General features: G+C 38.2%; 1 protein-coding gene across 2 annotated transcripts in view; it reads left to right on the top strand.

Annotated features, from left to right (window-relative positions):
- Positions 1 to 19812, top strand: part of filip1b (filamin A interacting protein 1b) — a 44161-nt gene that overhangs the window by 11245 nt on the left and 13104 nt on the right. For both annotated transcript variants that reach the window (XM_062436909.1, XM_062436908.1), the window contains exons 2-4: positions 8845 to 9126; positions 14354 to 14527; positions 16020 to 16198. In XM_062436909.1, the coding sequence (XP_062292893.1) occupies positions 8851 to 9126; positions 14354 to 14527; positions 16020 to 16198 (629 nt within the window). In that variant the 5' untranslated portion in view covers positions 8845 to 8850. The remainder of the gene's footprint in view (positions 1 to 8844; positions 9127 to 14353; positions 14528 to 16019; positions 16199 to 19812) is intronic.

The raw sequence follows: 19812 nt of genomic DNA, 5'->3' as shown, positions 1-19812 counted from the left end.
TCATCATGGATTACTTTACTTAAATTAATTGTACTTTATATTGTGTAAGCTGGTGAGTTACACATTTTTCATAGGTAATACATTTTCTATATGATTTTGGATTGATGCAGAATTAAGATTTATCCTTAAAACTCCATGAAGTTTAGTCCATTTTACTATGACTTGCAGCACTTATATTATTGTTTATGTGTTAAGTCTTGTCTCCTTGCCACAGGGTTTATTTTAATCCCTGCTGCTGTTGTTTTATGGGGGAAAGTTGTGTAAAAGTAGCAAGTGGTGAACCGAGGGTGTCTGATATAAATCATGAGGGAGTCAAGTTGCTTTGTTTACTGTCTTGCTTTGTCGGCGTTGGTCAAAGAATATTTATTTGAGTGGCTTTATTACTCACAGCTCAGAGTGACAGGAGGACACTATACCCAGGATTAAAATAATAATCCTCCAATCTACACATAAACCAGATAATCCGTTACAGTAAATCTAATTTCCCTGTTGTGAATATACTGAAACTGTGACCCTTTAAAAGACATTTTGACCTGCACGTGAACCTGATGGCTCATGACTCGTGCAGCTTTTCCACTTCAGTGCAGCTTTACATCATGTGATGTGGCTAATAATCACAGAGATGACTGCTGTTGGAACGCTGCTCTTTCACTGGGAAACCACCTTATTCATCCACTGGCAGCAGCAGCAGTTACCTCCCAGTTTTTCTCTCACCACTCTCAATCTTTTACAAGCTCAGATGCGTAGAAATAGACCTCCAAACAGTCGGTGGCCCCCTGCCAACTGAGCTCATGGAGGAGGCAAAGTTTTGGCCGGTGGCTGGTGGAGGTTTCCCATTAAAACTAGCTCTCCTTACTGAGATGTGGTAGCTATTTGGATAATTGTTGCCCTGTTCAGCCATGGCATGGTGTTGTGTGTACTTTCAACAACAAAAGGAATCCAAAGAACCTTACGTCAGGCGTAAAAAGGCATAAAAGGAAAGTTATAAGAGAAACACGGGGGATTCTGTGAGCTAAAAGATGAAAAAAATGAGCACTAAAAATGAGCTGAAGTGTGCAGAAAGGAGTTGAAGTGTATGGGCTGAACTAAGGGTGAATCGTTCATTGGGTCTAAGTATAATTAAGTAGTCTAACAATAACTGTAAGCACTTAAATGAAGTGTACCAAAAGGAGGTACCAGCTGAAATGATCTGAATGATCTGGAGAAGTCAGTTGATTCCTTGTGGTCATTAGGACTGAGCCAGGTGGATTGTAGGGCTTTTGCAATGGTTGAAATGGCCTTTCAATGTGGTCGCAATAGAGAGCTTAAGTCCACTAGCTTCTGTAACTCAATGCAATCTCTCATTAAGCATTTCTCTCATTTGTCTTCCTTGTAGAGTTGTCGAGAAATGCAGTGCTGGTAGCAATGCTAGGATTTTATTTATTTTTCAGTGTTGATTCTCCTGCAAGTATTGAGGACTTCAGACCAGTAAAGTGCAAAGTGAGAGACATCTAGTCAATAATCAAATGTATGAATTAGTCAGTATTAAAGGTTTTAGGGGGATCTTTCAGGTCAAAAACTGTGTGGATATCATGACCAAAATTAAACAAACAATTGAACTGTGGATTAATGACAGAGTACATTCTGTATGTATACTATGCCTGCAAACAGTATCCTTCCTCTGAGGACTTTGTATCTAAACTCTAAACATCCTGAAATCCCTCCTGCAGAGCAGATGACTGACTGCATTACTTTCCCCTTCATGGTGAGTTACAACGACAGGCTGGACCTCTTCAAACCTCCTCACAAAGCTGCTCGTTCCCATATATAGTCATATTTGAAACTACAAGTTTAAATCATATTGCACTCGAAAAACACAAAGTTTCAAGAAATACAAAGTTGACTTGGTGGATTTGGACAGCTGCCATCTCCTGAAAAAGCAGACCTTAGGGAGCTCTATGCAGTTGCATTAAAGTCATGCTGTGTCACGCATCATATTTAACCCAACACACATTTACATTTTAAAGGGCAATATTGTACTTTCTACTCCACTGCATTTATTTGACATCTTTTGTTACTTTTCAGATGAATATTTGACCCAATGGATAATATAACAAGCTTTTAAAACACATTGTTAAAGATGAAACCAAAAAGCAGTGTGTAGTTGTGCTCATATTTCAGATGTCTATGAGTTGTTAACAGCTCCACCAAATAGTGATTTTTCCCTCTAAACTTCTCACATGGTTTCATTTCAATAAATGTTCAAATGATCCAATATTTCAGCAAAAATCAAAGATTAGAGAAAAAGTCCAAAAACTGAAAACACATTTGTGTATCAGAACTTAGTTTTTTCTTCTTTTCTCTCCCATTAATCATCTCACCACCCCTCACATTTATCTGCTGACCCTTTGGAGGGGCCCCACCCCTAGGTTGGGAACCACTGGACTAAACTAGCTGATTGTAAAGTAGTGTAAACTAGCTCCACCTCCAGCAACTACAACAGTAACATGCTACATCTGAATACTTCTTCTACCACTCGGATCACCAATGTTAACATGTTCTTGCACAATAAACAGAGTTAATTATGTCATAGTTGCTCTTTATCATGAAAAAGGAATGACAACAATTGTGTTATGATGGTGTCTATTACATACAGAAAACAATTACTGACCACAGAGGCCGGAAATGCTTATGTGATCTATATTAACCACATGTTTCATTATAATATGAGCTTAAAATAGAAATACAAACCAACAGATATACGGTATGTACTGTATGTGACCTCTGCTTAGGTAACAACTGCTGAGACGTTTTAAGCTTGTCCGATAAACAGGCAGTGGCTGTTTATTTACAACAAGCGGTGTTACGGTGGAGTTTAAGAGCTGCAGCTGTGAAGTAAAAAGGAGGTTCAGGCATCCGTGGGATTGCTGATGGCTTATAAAGTGATAGCCCTGGAGTTCCCCCTTGTTGGAGTCTGGACCCAAGTGGGAAGACCCTAAAAATACTCCTTTTAAAATCTCACCAAACAAACAGCTGCGATTGCTGCACAGCATCCAGCTCATAAACAGAGGTGAAGTACGGCCATTAGTTACATTTACACGGTTGTAGTTTACGCAGAACATGATTCGGATGTCTTTTTCAGTCAGCACGAACCTTTCCGACATCGGATCAAATAAACACACCACTGAGCCACATTTAGTTTAATTTGGTAATAAGTGATAGTAACAGTAAAGTATAACGCTAAGTGTCAGTAGTACTGTTAGCATATAAAGTAATAAGTCACGTTCACACCATGCTTTACAGACCATTACGAAAAATTGTGGGAAAACCAGTTCAAGATATCTTCTAAGTTGTCAAATATATCACAAAAACAGTTTTGACATTTCCCATTAGCTGTGCCCCAGAGCCTGAAAATCACAAACAATTTACAATATGCAACACAATAGAAATAGCTAATTTAGCACATATATAGATCTAGAATCAAGGCTAGAAATGGGCTAACTATCTTGGAATAACGCATGAAAGGTCCCAAGGAGTTTGCTATGCCGAGTAGGAATTTTGACCTGTTGGTGTCATTACACAAAAGTCAAGGGATTGCAAAAGTCATCAGGATTCATCTTCTGGGGACTGTGAATATCTGCTGATACGAAAGCAAAAATCACAGTAATGGACAGACATTCTTTAGTGGCACATTGTTAGCATGTCAACAATAGCATGTAACACAATAGAAATAGCTAATTTAGTACATGTATAGATCTAGAATCAAGGCTAGAAATGGGGTAAATATGCCTGAAAGGTCCCCAAGAGTTTTCATATTTCATTAGCTCTTAGTATTAGCACTAGCATTGCATAGCTACGACAACGTTAGCATAACATTACTGTGTTTACATGTAACAAAAAATGCTAACAGTGTTATGTAAATGTGTTATGTGAGCACATTTACACAATGCCATGCTGATGTTAATAATATCATGAGCTAACATGAACTGAAATGTTGGATGAGAAGGAACTTTGACCTGTTGGTGTCGATAAATTAAGTCAAGGGCTTGCAAAAGTGTTTGATTGACAAACTGCACAACGGACTTACTGTTGAGCTACACTGTTAGCATGTCAACAATATGAACTATATTAAGCTTTTTCTACTTAAATGGATCAGACAACATCATGTCTGGGTTCCCTTTAAGAAAGTAAAAAACAGTTTCAACAATTTTTGACCAACATGTGCTACGCCAGGCATTTCATCAGACATTTACTTTGGAGACAATTCTGGGTCGGACCTTTGACCTTCTTATTATAGGATTATCTTTCTAACCACTTGAACCACCCTGTTGCCAACATACCTCCTCTTCCACTTATCCACCGTAGTTCTCGTGTGTCGACCATCGGCTACAGCTGTCTGAGATTTTACTCCGGCTGAAAAGTAAATCAGAGAGACCAGTTTAACCTCATCACGTCTCCATAAATATCTCTCCCCAGGGAGGACGAAAGATGCAATATACAATTTATTTGGTGGGTTATATTTTGGGTTTATTTACATTTGTTCCATAGGAGTTTGACATGTAGATGGAGACCACAAAGCCAACTTGACATGAAGGCCTCTTTGATTGCGGTGGTTGCCAGCATCCCAATGTACACAAATAATTTAAAAGCCTCAAAATACATGTAAGACCTGCAGTTAGCCTTTATAAACTTACAGCTCTTATGTCATCTGTTTAGACAGAAGACTGTATGTTATGATTATGAGTCAGTTACTGTATATATAATATACAGTGATGAGGACACCTGAGCATAATATGAGGCTTCAAATGAGTCAAATCAAGTCTTCTATGTTTCAACATTACAGTCTTTTTAGTACCAAAGTCTTTTTGTTACTATACTTCCACCGCAGCTCAACAGGGAAACACAAAGAGGGAATTTGATGCTAAAAAGACTGTAAATGTGTCAGATATCACTTGATATGACTAACTCAGACTGCTGAAGCCTCATATAAGCTTCACATTTACTTTTAAATGACTGTTTGGACACACTGTGGATTTTGTCCTCCATCACTTCCACTGAAATTACATTTGAAGGAGATCTTTTAATAGTCAGTATGAACAGGAGGAATGATTACAGCGAGGAAAACCACTCTCGCTGCTCATATCGACACCTGACTGCTGTTTTAGGATAATGTGGGTAATGTAGGCAATAGGTTTTGACAAGGGAGAAGAATGGTTGGAGTAAAAAGGACAATATCTCTTCTTATGCTGCATCGATTTTCATCCTTTTTGTTAATGTCCATTATGAATTTAGTCCATTATGAAGTCAGATAGATAGATAGATAGGTAGATAGGTAGATAGATAGATAGATAGATAGATAGATAGATAGATAGATCTGGTGATGTTCTTTGGTATTTCTATTCCCATATTTGCCCTAACGAAGTGTCAATGATGGTGAGAACCTCAAAGTAGAATCTATCATCAGTGTTTGACTGTTTGGCATCACTCTGTAACGCTGATACACTTCACGCCGTCTGTGCTGGAGCTAATCTGTTTTCACGGATCAGTTTGCTTATCTGGGAGTAGATACGACACTGTGCTGGCATGTGGAGCATCGGTTCAATTGAGACCTGCAAACACCCTTTGATGCAACAGTTGGCAGCCTTGTTGAAAACTACACGACATGTAAACAAACACAGTCTCTATTTACAGGCCTTATAGTCACTGTTTACTCCGTTTCTCTGTTGCACAATGAAGATCCAGCTTTATGGATATTTATTAAAAAGATTTGCCTCAACATAAATGTTAGATTTCAGGAGCTTTAGTCTCATTTAAGCTTGATGTCCGAGTCATTTTTAGTTAATCTGTGTGTGTTTTTTACTTTGTTTTTGTTGGCATAACACTGATATTATTAAATTCTTAAAACAAACATGGTAAAAAAAACGTTAATGGGATCCATTGAATAACATAACTCTTTGCCAAATTAAACAGATTTTGCAACATGCTAAAAGGAGGTTGAGCTACAATCCTTTGAGACATGACCACATTAACCTTGTTGTTGGAGCTCCTTCAGACCTTCTTTACAGGACACATTTTGACATATAAAAGCAAGAAAAAACAGGTGCAGCTAATAACGCTGATTACTTATCTCTGAATCCCTTTTAGTCCGTCCAAATTCGTGAGTCTGGTACTGTGCATGATGGTTCACCAGCACAATTCAATGGAGCAGAGCCATCGTTAATGTTATCAGGTACATCTTTGCTTTTCCTGCTGTGGACCATCAACATCCATTACACATGGTAGAACATCTGCAGCTGAAATAAGTACTCGATTAGTCAACTGACAGAACATTTGACAACTGATTACTTGTTTATGTCACTTTTAATGCAAAAATCCCCCAAATTTTCAGATATTTTCTAATTTTCCCAGTTTTTCCATGATAGAAACTCAACATCTTTGGACTGTTGACGGTTGGCCAGACAAAACAAATACTTTGAATTTGTTAACTTGGGGTTTAGGGAATAATGATCAGCATTTTTCACAACTTGCTGACATTTTATACTCTGATCATTAAGGAATTCAGTTGGCTGCACTTTTACTAACTGATGGAATAATACGGCCTGTCTCTCAGTTTTCTGTGTGCAGTTTGATAAAACACAACTTTATGACCACAAATGGAGGATGGAGGACTTGAGATTTTGCCTTGTGGACAGTTTCCCAGTTGGTAATCCACCGTTGATTGAGGATAAAGACAAAATTATTAAAAGTCCAGTCCGTCAGCTGAAATGAAGACCTCAAGTTAAGAACCCTATCTTTATTCTATTTAAAAACAGCGGACAAGCGTGTCATTTTGCATTATGTGTATCTGAGTGTTTGTACAGTGAGTGAGTTAATATAAAAAGCCCTCCAGCAGGGTGATGTTTACTGACTCGAGACACTCGGCCAGATCCTCTCGAAATTATTCTTCCTGTGAACTCAAACCTCCAGCTGCTGCCTCGGGCTTGTCTTGGCTTCACATTTTATCCTCGGAGCTCTACCTTCCCTTCTTCCAGTTCACCGATCTGACCGTCAAAATGAAGACGGTTCTGTGGTTTTGGACGTGTGGGAGATCTTGGCGGCTCCCCTGAAACAACTATTAATAACAGGCAGCAGTGACGTGGTTGCTACCACTTGGCTGCCAGGATTCTCTCTAACTGAGTCACTACCTGCTTTCATCCAGACCTCCAGACTCGGGGAACTTTGGCCTCGTTTAGATCCGATAGGCCGTAAACTGCTCCTTTCTCAGGACTCTTAAAACATCAGCCTGTCCAGCTGACCATTTCATCATCGCTTGTCTGTTTGAGCTCTTCTTCTTCTTTACAGATTTCAGCTTTTATGCATCACATAACTAAGTCCAAGAAAATTTGTTTCAGGAGGTTGGCTTCAACTGTCTTAAACTAAGGCTTAACTGAATCACTATTTCAATAATGATTACAACATTAACTCAATATGTATTTCATAAGGTACAAAATCAGAGGGTAAAAAGGTTCAGTGCGTTATGTAATTATTATTTTCATTACTGATCCACCAATATCTCTATTATCCTATTTTATCCTTTTTATGTCTTTTGTAAAGCACTTTGAATTGCTGTGTTGTTAAAGGGTAAAAATGTAGTTAGATTTTTGACCCTTACCTGACCTGCTTAATGGTTTGATAGATAAACTGGCAGATTAAATCAATGCATATATCACAATCACATGATAACTGTTCCCATTATTACTTTTGCTTCAACATGGGACACAATAAACTTCCGTATTTAAAATTCACTCTTCTAAGAATCTGTATGGTCTCAAACAAATTGTCTTCCTGTAACTCATAAGATTGAACACTTTTGTTAATGATCCTTTAAATTTGTGTTTTAACTGCAAAAAACCCAAAACAAACAAAAATGTACACTGACATTTACACCAATATCAATTTATCTGCAATGAACTACTATTGGCCAATATCTTGGCAACACATATTGCATATCTACACACACATTTTAATATATTTTATGTTAAAATTGCATTAATTATGATGTGAACCCTGATTGCTCTTCATTAACATACTGTCAAAGTAATGTAGTTTTTGGGTTTAGTTTTTGACACATGAAACTATAACACAGAAGTCGTCCTCCGGTTAAAGGCCTGTAAAGAACCAAGCTGGTGTTTTTGTATGTTTAAGCCCACCAACCGTTTTACATAACTGCCCGACGGTTTCCAGGACATACCATTAGGTTTTGGATTGACTCGCGGCAGCTGCTGGTGGCGGTTGATTTCAGTAGGCGATGAAAATCATCTTGCAGAACTTGAAACTTGCTTAAGAAACAGTTGGTAATCCATCATGGTCAACATTTCTTCACCTTTAATTACCTGTCAAAATCATGTTATGATCACATGTCGGGCGATGTGCTTTCGCGGTGCATTCAAGGACACACAGATTCAAGACCGGGCTGCCAAACAGCACTGCATTTATAGACTATGTTGCAGGAAAATGAGGCCAAGAAGTGAAACAATGAGCAAATATTGTTCGTTTTTGGAAGGATAATGAAAAATTTGATTGTTTTTTGCATTAAATATGTGCCTCTAAAATCTGGGAGCGCTAATAAACACACCAACAGCAAGACTTTCCAAATCAAAGCCCTCTTTAAAATGAAATACTATACACTAAAACATATCTGTGACAAAATAATAAGGGTGACTGAACGTTCACTAGCTTCAGGCCTTGGCAAGTTGATTTTTATAGTGTGCTGAATAAACCCAATGGTTAGCAAGAAGGTTGAAAAGTAATATAAATGACTGACACGTGCCCTCATTTTATTGCATCTGTTTCACTCATTGGTATCCATATTGTCCCGTCTCTCAGGAAAAAATGCGATCCAGGACCTGCACCATGGAGGGTCCAGATGACGGACAGATTCAGCCCACGAAACCTTTCATCAAACAGGAGGAGAGGCAGGAGAACACAGAGCTGACGAAGAGGAAGATGAAAGTCCAGCGAGAGGAGAAGGACGGGAGGACGGCGGTATCAGACACACAGACACAGACACAGACACAGAAGAAACCTCAGAAACCGGCAGAGATCAGGAAGGAGCTGTCCAAGAAAGACCTGATTCACCTGCTGGGAGTCATGGAAGGAGAAGTTCAGGTACGAATGAGATTCACTCTAAAAGGGAAATGAGGTACTCTGTGATTTATCAACCTCTGATTAATGACAGGTCAGAGGTTCGAGAGTCCATACATCCTTTCATTAAGTACACCAAACCTAACCCTAAAGTTATAAGGATCATAAATTACTGTGTTATTCTAGATGGGGCTACATTTTTACGTATATAAATGACAGATAAACCACATGATTATATGTAAAGTAAAAGTTGTTGCTGGTAACTTTTCAGCTCTGTGTAGGCATGATCGATGGTCAAGCGAGCCGGAGAGCGAATAAAGAGAGCGAGCAGCTGTAGAGAGAACAAAGCAGCGAATCAGATAAATAAAACATTATTTTCTGATTGTTTCACAGCAGCTATGTGATTAAAAGCAGAAATAAACACACACACACACACACACACACACACACACACACACACACACACACACACACACACACACAAACACACACACACACACACACACACACACACACACACACACACACACACACACACACACACACACACACACACACGCACACACCTCTGCACAACCCTGCAGGAAGGTGTGAATGAAGCCTTACATGTAACCTCTGTGTGAACAGTACTTTGCCTCGCTATCCTCATATTGTAATTGTTAATCTTATTTAACCACAAACAGATGCATTACCTCATCACTAAACATCCTGCAAACAGCTGTGTTTAAAGTCCAGATGAATAAAAAAAAAGAAAAGAAAGCCTTTTTAACCCTTTAAGATCCAATCTTCGGTCATATTCTGCACACATTTAATAATATATTAAAGATCTTTTCTTGGTAATTCTTATATAAAAATCCAACTGTGTTTTGATGTGCGCTTACATAGGAATGGACCAACCCATTTCAATTAATAATATACTAACAGCCAACCATCAATCTTCAACTTTTAGCAGCACAGAGCAAAAATTCATTATGACATGTCCACTTTTCAACATTCAAATCAACATTATGTCCCATCTATTTGTCCTGTTTCACTCCTTTGTCCTGTTGGGAAACAATACCACTTTTGTCCACAGGTGGCGCCAAATCAACACAAGATGAAAGTTCTTTGTAATAGCTTTAAAAGGTACTGGTGATGTTCTTTCTATTCCCATCTTTGCACTGGTGGAGTGTCAGTGATGGTGAAACTCTCAAAGTAGAATCTATCATCAGTGTTTGACTCATTTCACTGACTCACGCCACTGAGTCAGTTTTCTCCCTGCTGGAGCTAATCTGTTTTTACAGATCACTTTGTTTATCTGGGAGTAGATACGACACCCTGCTGGCATGTGGAGCATCGGTTCAATTGAGACCTGCAAAAAATCCCTTTAATGCAACAGTTGGCAGCCTTGTTGAAAACTACACGTCATGTAAACAAACACAATCTCTATTTACAGGCCTTATTGTCACTGTTTACTCAGTTTCTCAGTTGCACAATGAAGATCAATCTTCCCTTTGTTTTTTAGTCTAATGATATTTTTAAATTCTTGATATAAACTTTAATAAGAATCTGTTGGATTATATAAATTCTCTGCCAAACTTTGATGACTGGTTTAAATCATGAGTAGGAGGATTAACTCTCCCATGGCCTTAAAACAACTAAAACAGCTCGTTATAAACAGTGTTCATGCTGGGAAGTGATTTTTCTCACAGCCAAACCTTTCAAAAAGCTGATGAAGCAATTGTTGAGTCAGTAGAATTGATCAATAAACTGTCCATAAACAACTTTTTGCCCCCTCTTTTTTTTAATGCCCAGCTTCCTCTGTTACAGTTTAGTCATCTGTTGCAATGAGAGCTTTGTTACTGATCGAAATGACTCAGAAGAACTCATTTAACAGCTTGGTCTCTGGACTGGAAATGAGAGGTTTACTGTATCATAATCAAAAGCTTAATTTTCCTCTAAATGTTGATGTAAGAATATAAACACAGTGGAGTTTGTCATCAGTGTTGAAACATAGTCACATTTTCACAGTGTTTAGATTTTTTAAAACAACCTTCTGGATGCTGCGGCGTTCCAGGCTGATAATGATTTTTGTAACGGAGGCATATTTATAATAAACTTCTCTCCAGAGAGGCAGGATGCTGCGGCCTCACCCTCTATTTCCATCCTGCTCATCTGTTTGGGTGTGTTGAATGTTTTCCATTAATGATGCGACAGAGGAATACCCCCCCCACACACACACACACACACACACACACACATTTCACACAGGAAGAGCTGATTATCTTCTACTTTGGGTTCAACGAGGGCTTTCAAATGCATCAAAATATGCACAACACTAAAGAAGTGGTCACCAATCATGCTCCTGGAGAGCTACTGCCCCGCATGTTTTAGATATCTCTCCTCACTCTAACACACCTGATTCTAATAACTAACTCGTTATCAAGCCCTTTGACGAGCCTCAGCTGCTCGATAACAAGTTAATTTTTAGAATCAGGTGTGTTAGAGTGAGGAGCTACCTAAAACATGCAGGGCAGTAGCTCTCCAGGAGCAGGGTTGGAGACCACTGGACTAGAGCGAATTGGTGAAATGGTGTTTAAGGAAATATTATCATTTAGAGAAAACCGAATACTTAACAGAAAAGGAACATTTGCTTCAACGTGAAGCAGCCAAGTGTTAGAAATCTTACAAGAGATGACATTTTACTCTTGAAACAACTTATTTTGTGACTATTTCTCAAATTGTTTTAATGCATTATTCCTTGAAATACCACAATAATACATATACAAATCAAAAAAACCAATATAAAACAGTGGCCCTAATACACTTTTAACCACTCAAAGTATAAATCTGGTGTTATTCTATGTTTTCTTATTGTCAATAAATCCCATAAAAAGGACAAAACCAACAATAAAGTGATGTACTAACAAGTATAGTATGTGTTATATCTTATTCCTCTCTGCTGTAGACCTCTGAACTATTAAAAACACATCAATGAGCCGCACCGCTGCACTTGGTGACCTGTTCCTTCATCACCACGACCACACACACACACACACACACATACACACACACACACACACACACACACACACACACACACACACACACACACACACACACACACACACACACTGACCTGCTGCCAGAAATACTCACTACAGCACCAAATGTGGATGAAAATAGTCCCCTATAAATACACTATTTACTCCTGATTGCATAACGTTGGCTAAAACCAAAAGTGACCAGCTGTTTGACGAAATGATTTAAGCCCTTTTTTAAAAGTATGAAACTATATATTAGTGAGTCATTTTGAACATTTACAGTTTTCGGTAGGAAACGACGCGATTGGAGCTGAAAGCTGCAGACAGAGAAGTGAAGATGGAAAGTACTGATGGTCACATTACACTGAGAGAATGCGTTTCCTGTTTCAGTATGATATCTCGTCGGCTCTAAGTGGTTTTTGCAGGTCAGAGTTCACCTTCGTCCATTTTGACCCAGTGGATGTGCTTGGTCAGTTTGGAAATGGAGAAGTTATTATTCTAATCTGCTAAGATAATCAATTTCGGTACATTATCGTACTTCTCTAATACACAGTTTACAGTCAGTGATTGCTTGATATTTAATGTGATCATAACATTTGTTGGTTTTGGTCATTTTTCATAAGATTTGTTGATAGTAAGAAAAATAAAACACTCTCTTTTCCTTTAATCATATTTTCTTCATCCTCATTATGATTAAAAGTATAATTTAAAGGAGCATACTGGTTAAAATAGGCATAAAAAACATTCAACTACAAACAATGCAGACCAAAAAAGCACAAAATACAAACCAGTTAATATGAAATAAACATTACAGACGAGTAAAAAACACTTTCAAAATCATGTTTTCATAATAAGATTCTTACTATATGACAGATAATACCTTGAAAACGTCAATATATTTACTAATAAGTTAATCACCTGACACTGTATCAGCAGTTCCTCCTGAAGTGATTAATACTACCTTAAGAGACCAATGTCACATGTATTTCTCTTTTTTTAAAGTCTTTTTTCTGATGCATCTACATACTTGTTCCTAAAAAGGCTTCATGAATAATATTATAACATCATTTCTTCAGCCTGCACAGTTAAAGCAAAACATCAAATCTTCTCATGCCTCAAAACAATGAGTCATGTTGCTTTTCTCTGCAGGAATTTGTGTCCAGTGTTTTGTTGTGTGAAATATTGAGCAGAATGAAGGAAACAGCGCCCTCTGCTGGTGAAAGTCTGGAACAACTGAAGGATGTCTGATAGAAACTGATAAACTCAGATCTACAGTCTATTAATTCAGACAGGATTAGTAAGGCTGCTGTTTATTGTTACAGCTGAGGTGTGAAGGAGGAAACAATATCAACATCACAGCTTAAAACATACACTCTTCATATTTGATCTAATACATTTTAATAATTTGATTGTTTTAGTGCTTTTCTTAAATAAATAAGTCAACGAAAAGTGTTTCTTTCTGATAACAATAACCTCAATTGGAGAGCTCATCTTGATTTTTCTTGAACTTTTAATTAAATTAATTATGTTTTTACGTGAACTTGAATTGTCAGATTTACTTTTTTTTTTTTATTCGATTTTATTTTTGATCCGGTCTGGTTGAATTTTTGTTTTCATTTTATTGCTAGTTTATGATTTGCTGTTATTTTATTATTATTATAAGAATTTGGTTTGTGTTATATGACCTGGCTCAAGAAGCCACAACAAAAGGGAGGATCACAAACCGTGATAAAACAAATTCAACAAAAGAAACTTCATTAAAATCTAAATTAAGCCAAATTAAATATGTGTTATATGATGCACATGGGCTTAACATAAGCGTATGAATATGTTGTGTGGTGCAAGACAGTAAAACATAAAATAACAAAGGAAATATAACTAAACCAAACGAAATAGAGTTGGAGAACATCTCGGACTGTAACAACCTGGCAACCCTGTGGACTCTCAGGTGTTTCCAGTTACCTTAACGAACCCCTTCAGAAACAGAGCAGATAGTTAAATTACAAGGCCAAACACAGATGACACCAGGGGGCATCACAGTATGTAAGCGTCATCTGATAGCTTAATTTTGAAGTGGTCAATAAAGATCTGTAGTAGCCTCATCGTCAGAAAAAACAACTATTAATATAATAAAGATATACTTAGCTCTAGATGTACATTATTTAAAAGGTTTCAACCTGTTTTTCTGTGTTATACGAGGCTTTAAAGTGTGTATTTTGTCTCCTCAGGCCAGAGAGGACATCATCGGCATGCTGAAGACAGAGAAAACCAGACCGGAGACGTTTGAGGCTCATTACGGCTCAGCTGTCCCCATCAAAGCCCTGCAGGCCCTGCAGAGAGACAGCCTGCTCACCAACAGCAAAAGCGCCACAGACGACGTCTACGAGAGGCCCATGGCCGAGGTGAGGAAGAGGATGTACCGAAGACCTGCAGCTGATCAACAGAAAATCAATTGGAAGCTGTTTTTTATAATCAAATAGTTGTTTTAGTCATTTTTTTTAAAGCAAAAATGCCAAAAAATGTGTTTTTAAACTCTTAAATGTGAGTATTGAGCTGGATATCTTTGGTTTTGAATGTGGAAAGATTATGTCATTTTCACTTTTCCCCAACATTTTCTAGACAAAACAACAAATCAGTTTTCATGAGAAAATAATCAGCAGATGAATCGATAAGGAAAATAATCATTAGTTGGAGCTCAAACAGAAACATCAGCCGTGATTAGTCCAACACTAATACTAATAATACTAATAGATGAGCTGCTTCACAGAGCCGAGTCATCAGTGTTAACTCTCCATCAGCAGAATGTTTTACTTCTAATGTGTTTTATTTGGAAGACATGAGGGGTGGTGAAACAGATGTCCTGCAAAATCTCACAAACGGTGGTAAATCTTTAAAAAATAAAAAAACTGAAATACTTGCAAGAAGAAAAAAAACTCATTATTGGCTTCGACAGAATGTTAAGTGGCCACATGTTTGCTACCGAGGTCGTGAGCTGAAGCCCACAAATACTTTCACCCCACAAAAGAAAGCCTCCAAATGTTTAGTTTTAATTTTTTATAGTTGCACAGCTGTTGATTGATCACATTTTCTTCTACTATTCTATTACATTTTCCACTTTTTCCTGCATGAAAAAAGCCCTGTAATTAATGCCAGAATACACAAGTTCTTTCCAAACTCCCTTCTAAACTTTCATGGAAATAATTTGTACTTTATTGAGTCATAAAATGGAGCATTATTGTTTTATTTCTCAACATGAAGGTCTCATTGTTCTCCGCGCACTGTCTACAATAAACCTCAGGTGGATAAATACTAAATCCTGGTGGATAAATATAATAGAAAAGTGCAAAAATAAAGTAAAATCCGTGTTAATGTTTCTAACTTTACAATATAAACTCCATTAAGGTTGTTCAAACCCCCGAAAAGTCCCAGAGGAAACTGATCTTAAAACATGACCTCAGCGTCCTCCAATGAAAACTCTTTACAAACAGCAACATGCAAGAAGCTAAAAACAACATTTACCAAATTAGGACATTTTATATTAACATTTCAGTGGGTAAATATACAGTTGAGGAACTTTGTTTAAAGTGTTTTCAGATAATTTAGAGAGCAGATTGATAGATGGAGTACTGATACTGCATTTACACCAAAGTTCATACAAATAAAGACTGAAATCATGTCCTTTTGTGTGTTGATTAGCAGCGGTTTCTTCTTGAAAACCCTAATTTTCCACACTCACTGGAATAAAAAAGGGTGAACAAATCTGCTGTAGGAGAGAGAGAGGCTCATTGTTATCCCACTGACACAACAGCCACCAGAACCGTAGCTAATGGTCCTGTGGATATTGCGTTCGCAGATGTGGTGTCACAGTGTGAGTTTGTCATTGTTTCCGTTCAGCTCGACCGTCTGGAGGACAAACAGAAGGAGACGTACAGACGGATGCTGGAGCAGCTGCTGCTAGCAGAGAAGTGTCACCGCCGCACCGTCATGGAGCTGGACAACGAGAAACGCAAACACGTCGACTTCATGAACAAGAGCGACGACTTCACCAACCTGCTGGAACAGGAGAGGGAGAGGTGAGGGCCGAGTGAGTGAGTGTGTGTGTGTGTGTGTGGGTCTACCTGTATTACTTATATTGTGGGGACTTAAGCCTTTTTACACAGTCACATTGTGGGGACTCGCCTCCGTTTTGGGGACAAAACTCAAGTCCCCATCATGTAAATCTTTCAATCTTAGGGTGGAGACTGTTTCAGGCTAAGGTGAGATAATGGTAAGTCTCCAGGAAATCATTGAAACTCTCTATAAAATCCTCTGAGGTGATAGAAACATGTCTGTGTGTGTGTCTACCTGTATTACTAATATTGTGGGGACTTAAGCCTTTTTACACAGTCACATTGTGGGGACTCGCCTCCTTTTTGGGGACTCAAGTCCCCATCATGTAAATCTTTCAATCTCAAGGTGAAGACTTGGTTTCAGGTTTAAGGTTAGATCAGAGTAAGTCTCCATGAAATCATTGAAACTCACTATAAAATCCTCTGAGGTGATAGAAACATGTCTGTGTGTGTATTACAGGATATTACCGAGTATATTTACATGCTCACTGATACCCAATAAAATACTTCTTACTGTGTTTGAGACCAGTAAAAACAACTAAACACTCACTTTTTTATAAAACAAACTTTAGATTGGAATCATTAGCAAAGTTTAATCACAGTTTAATGGCAGTTTTTGCATGTATGTATCTGCATCTTAAAGGTGTAATATTCTGCACATGTTCAGCTCTATGTTTATATTCTGGGGCTCTACTGGAATATCTTTGCATGATTTCCAGTTAAAAACTCCTTATTTTGGTATTTTAACCATGTTTAACATCAGTCATCAGAACAGGATAAAAAATAACAGAATATCACAAAAAGTATGATATGTCCTCATTTTATGATCTGTCTATAACATTTTCTGAACATTGTGATAATTGTTCGGAGCTCAAACTGAGAGAGTTTCATGGTCCTCTGAATAGAGACCCCCTTATTGTCTGGTATATGAGCCCATCTTCATCTTCTAACCACAGCACACAAAGAGAAGATGTGTGTAAATGGATATAAAGGCATTGTACCAGCATGATGAGTCCATAACACAGGTGGAATCCAGATGTTAATCTGAGCGACCTTTCTACCTCATCTGTCTGGTGCAGCGAGTTAGGACAGAGCTGCTGAGATCGCACACAGTGTGGTCAGTAATAATGCTGTAAACCTGCATGTCCTGAAACATACACCTTCAGTCCTTTACTGTGTGTGTATGTTTCATGAGCCTCAGATTATTTGAATCTGTGCAAAAATGCATGATGTAAAAGTAATTCTTCTTGGAAACATGCATGTTTGGCAGATGTTTGTTTATTTGTGCGGCTGCAGCAGACATCAGATAAAACCAGGAGCAGGTTCTGGATGATAGATCTGATCTGATAGGATGGGTGATGACTGGCGCTTTATCACTCCATCAAAGACACACAGTGCACAGATACGACTGACTCTGACTTTTTAAAAAGCCATAATGTGGAGTTTTTATGTTCTCGTATATGATTTTTTATTGGCTTTTTTTACTTTATCAAAAGTGTTGATTTGGTTAACTTCCACACTTCCCATATAGTGAAGTTTCATCTCATTTGACTGTGTACTCTATGTTAGACAGGCTTAAAGGCATTTAGTACTGGTGTTCTTCTTCTCGTCCCTGGCCAATCAAAATCCTGATGCTCACCTCTTTCTGTTATATTTCAAGTCAAGTATATTTGTATAGACCAGTATCCCAAATTACAAATTTCCCTCAAGCGGCTTTACAGCTTAAAGAATCAAATCAGATAAGAAGACAACTATTTTTTGGATGGAGGAACAGGCATATAATATATGTTTATGTTTGTACAGAATAAACAGAATAGGAAATCAAGATGACAGAAGTATGGACAGATATAAAATGAGCAAAGAATTGTTGTGTCTAGCTTGTTGAGAATGATAATTATGTTTTTTCCCTTCTTTCTTTCCCTGCTTTCATTTTTATGAAAAGCACATTGAGTTTCTCCCTCCTGTGTATGAAACGCACCGTATAAATAAGGCTCGCTTTGCCTCTCAAATACTTGGAAGAGGGGAATTTTTTGTGCCTCAGCTCCGTTTGATAACACATTCCTGTCGGCTGCCGTCAGTGTGCAGATTCACTGCAGGTGATATCATGAACGGGTCGATCCTGAACACCGGGGTGGTGATGTCATTCCCAACACAGATCCTCCTGGACGATTAGAGGCTCTGTTTACAGAACAACCATGACGGGCAAATGCAACTACACAAGAGCTCTGTCAGAAATGTGAAGCTAATTTGACTCCAAATTATAAAATAATCTGCATTTGATAGTTTGGAGGAGTTTGTTTTAATATTACAAACTGAAGCGAAATAACTGAGTAAAGACCTGTTATCATGAGGTCAAAACATGCAAATCATATTTACATCGCAGCTAATTTCACATGTTTTCAGCTCATCAGCATGGTTTACATTAATATCAGTACATTATGAGAAGCTTAATATACTTTCGTGCTCTCGAAAACTGCCACTCAAGAGACTTCTGCCGTCTCAGGAGGCCACAAGCCATGAAACAAACTATAGTAGTGCAAATGTACAAGTTTGAGCTGAAATCTGATCTGAAATATGAGAGTGGACTTCATGAAGAACCTTAGCAACCAAGGCTACAGAGTGGACAGTCATATATGGGCATGCATGACAAACCGACGTCAGCTCGTCAGCAAGGTAGATGAATAAATATCTGACATTGTAACAGCATATGAATAACAGAAAATCACAAAAGGCTTAGTATGTAGAGGGATGGTTTAAGGGATGGTTACTTCGCTGAGGCTGCTAGGCAACAGAACTAGGGCCTCCCAGTCTGGTAGGGGCACATGTGGTTCCCGAGGTTGGGATTTCAACCAGCACACCATATCTGTCTTCAGAAAAATGTAGGTTTGATCCTCTGTAATTTCACAGCGGTGGATAATTCTGATTCAAGTTAAGTTGCAGCTTTTGAAAATAAAATCACATTTTTACTCCCTAGATGGTCGACAACAAAATGTGCCTCCTCGGTGTCACAGCGTTCTTGTTGTTCTCTGTCTGTTCTGAATCTTAATATGGGCGGTAATTGTTGCGACTATACTTAGCTTCAGATCAGCAACTCCTGGTCTGATGTGTTTGCTGCGGGTTCAGTTTTATGAGGGTTCGGGTCTCTCTTTGCTCTCACTAACAGGCTTCTGTCAGCAGCGAGGCTATGAATAGACCCGAGGACAGAGAGGCTTTCTGCAGAACTATCATCTGCCAACAGGGTTATAATGACAGATACTCTGAGCCCTGAGAGCAAGAGGAGCAATCTGAGTCATATGTTAGAGGAATGTGATCACCTACTAAAGTAGCAGTGACAATACAACAATGAAAAATACTGTTTCAAGTGAAAGTCGTGAATGAAAAATAAAGTAAGTATAGGTAGTATTTAGGTAGTATGAGCTTGATGAGGTATTATAGTAAAAGTATTGCAGTATTATGAGTGATGTAGTATGCAGTATTACAGTAAAAGTACTGCAGTATTATGAGCGATGTAGTATGCAGTATTACAGTAAAAGTACTGCAGTATTATGAGCGATGTAGTATGCAGTATTACAGTTAAA

The sequence above is a fragment of the Scomber scombrus genome, chromosome 17 (assembly GCF_963691925.1).
Source record: "Scomber scombrus chromosome 17, fScoSco1.1, whole genome shotgun sequence".
NCBI classification, from domain to species: Eukaryota; Metazoa; Chordata; class Actinopteri; order Scombriformes; family Scombridae; genus Scomber; species Scomber scombrus.
This window is presented reverse-complemented; position numbering and strand designations above follow the sequence as displayed.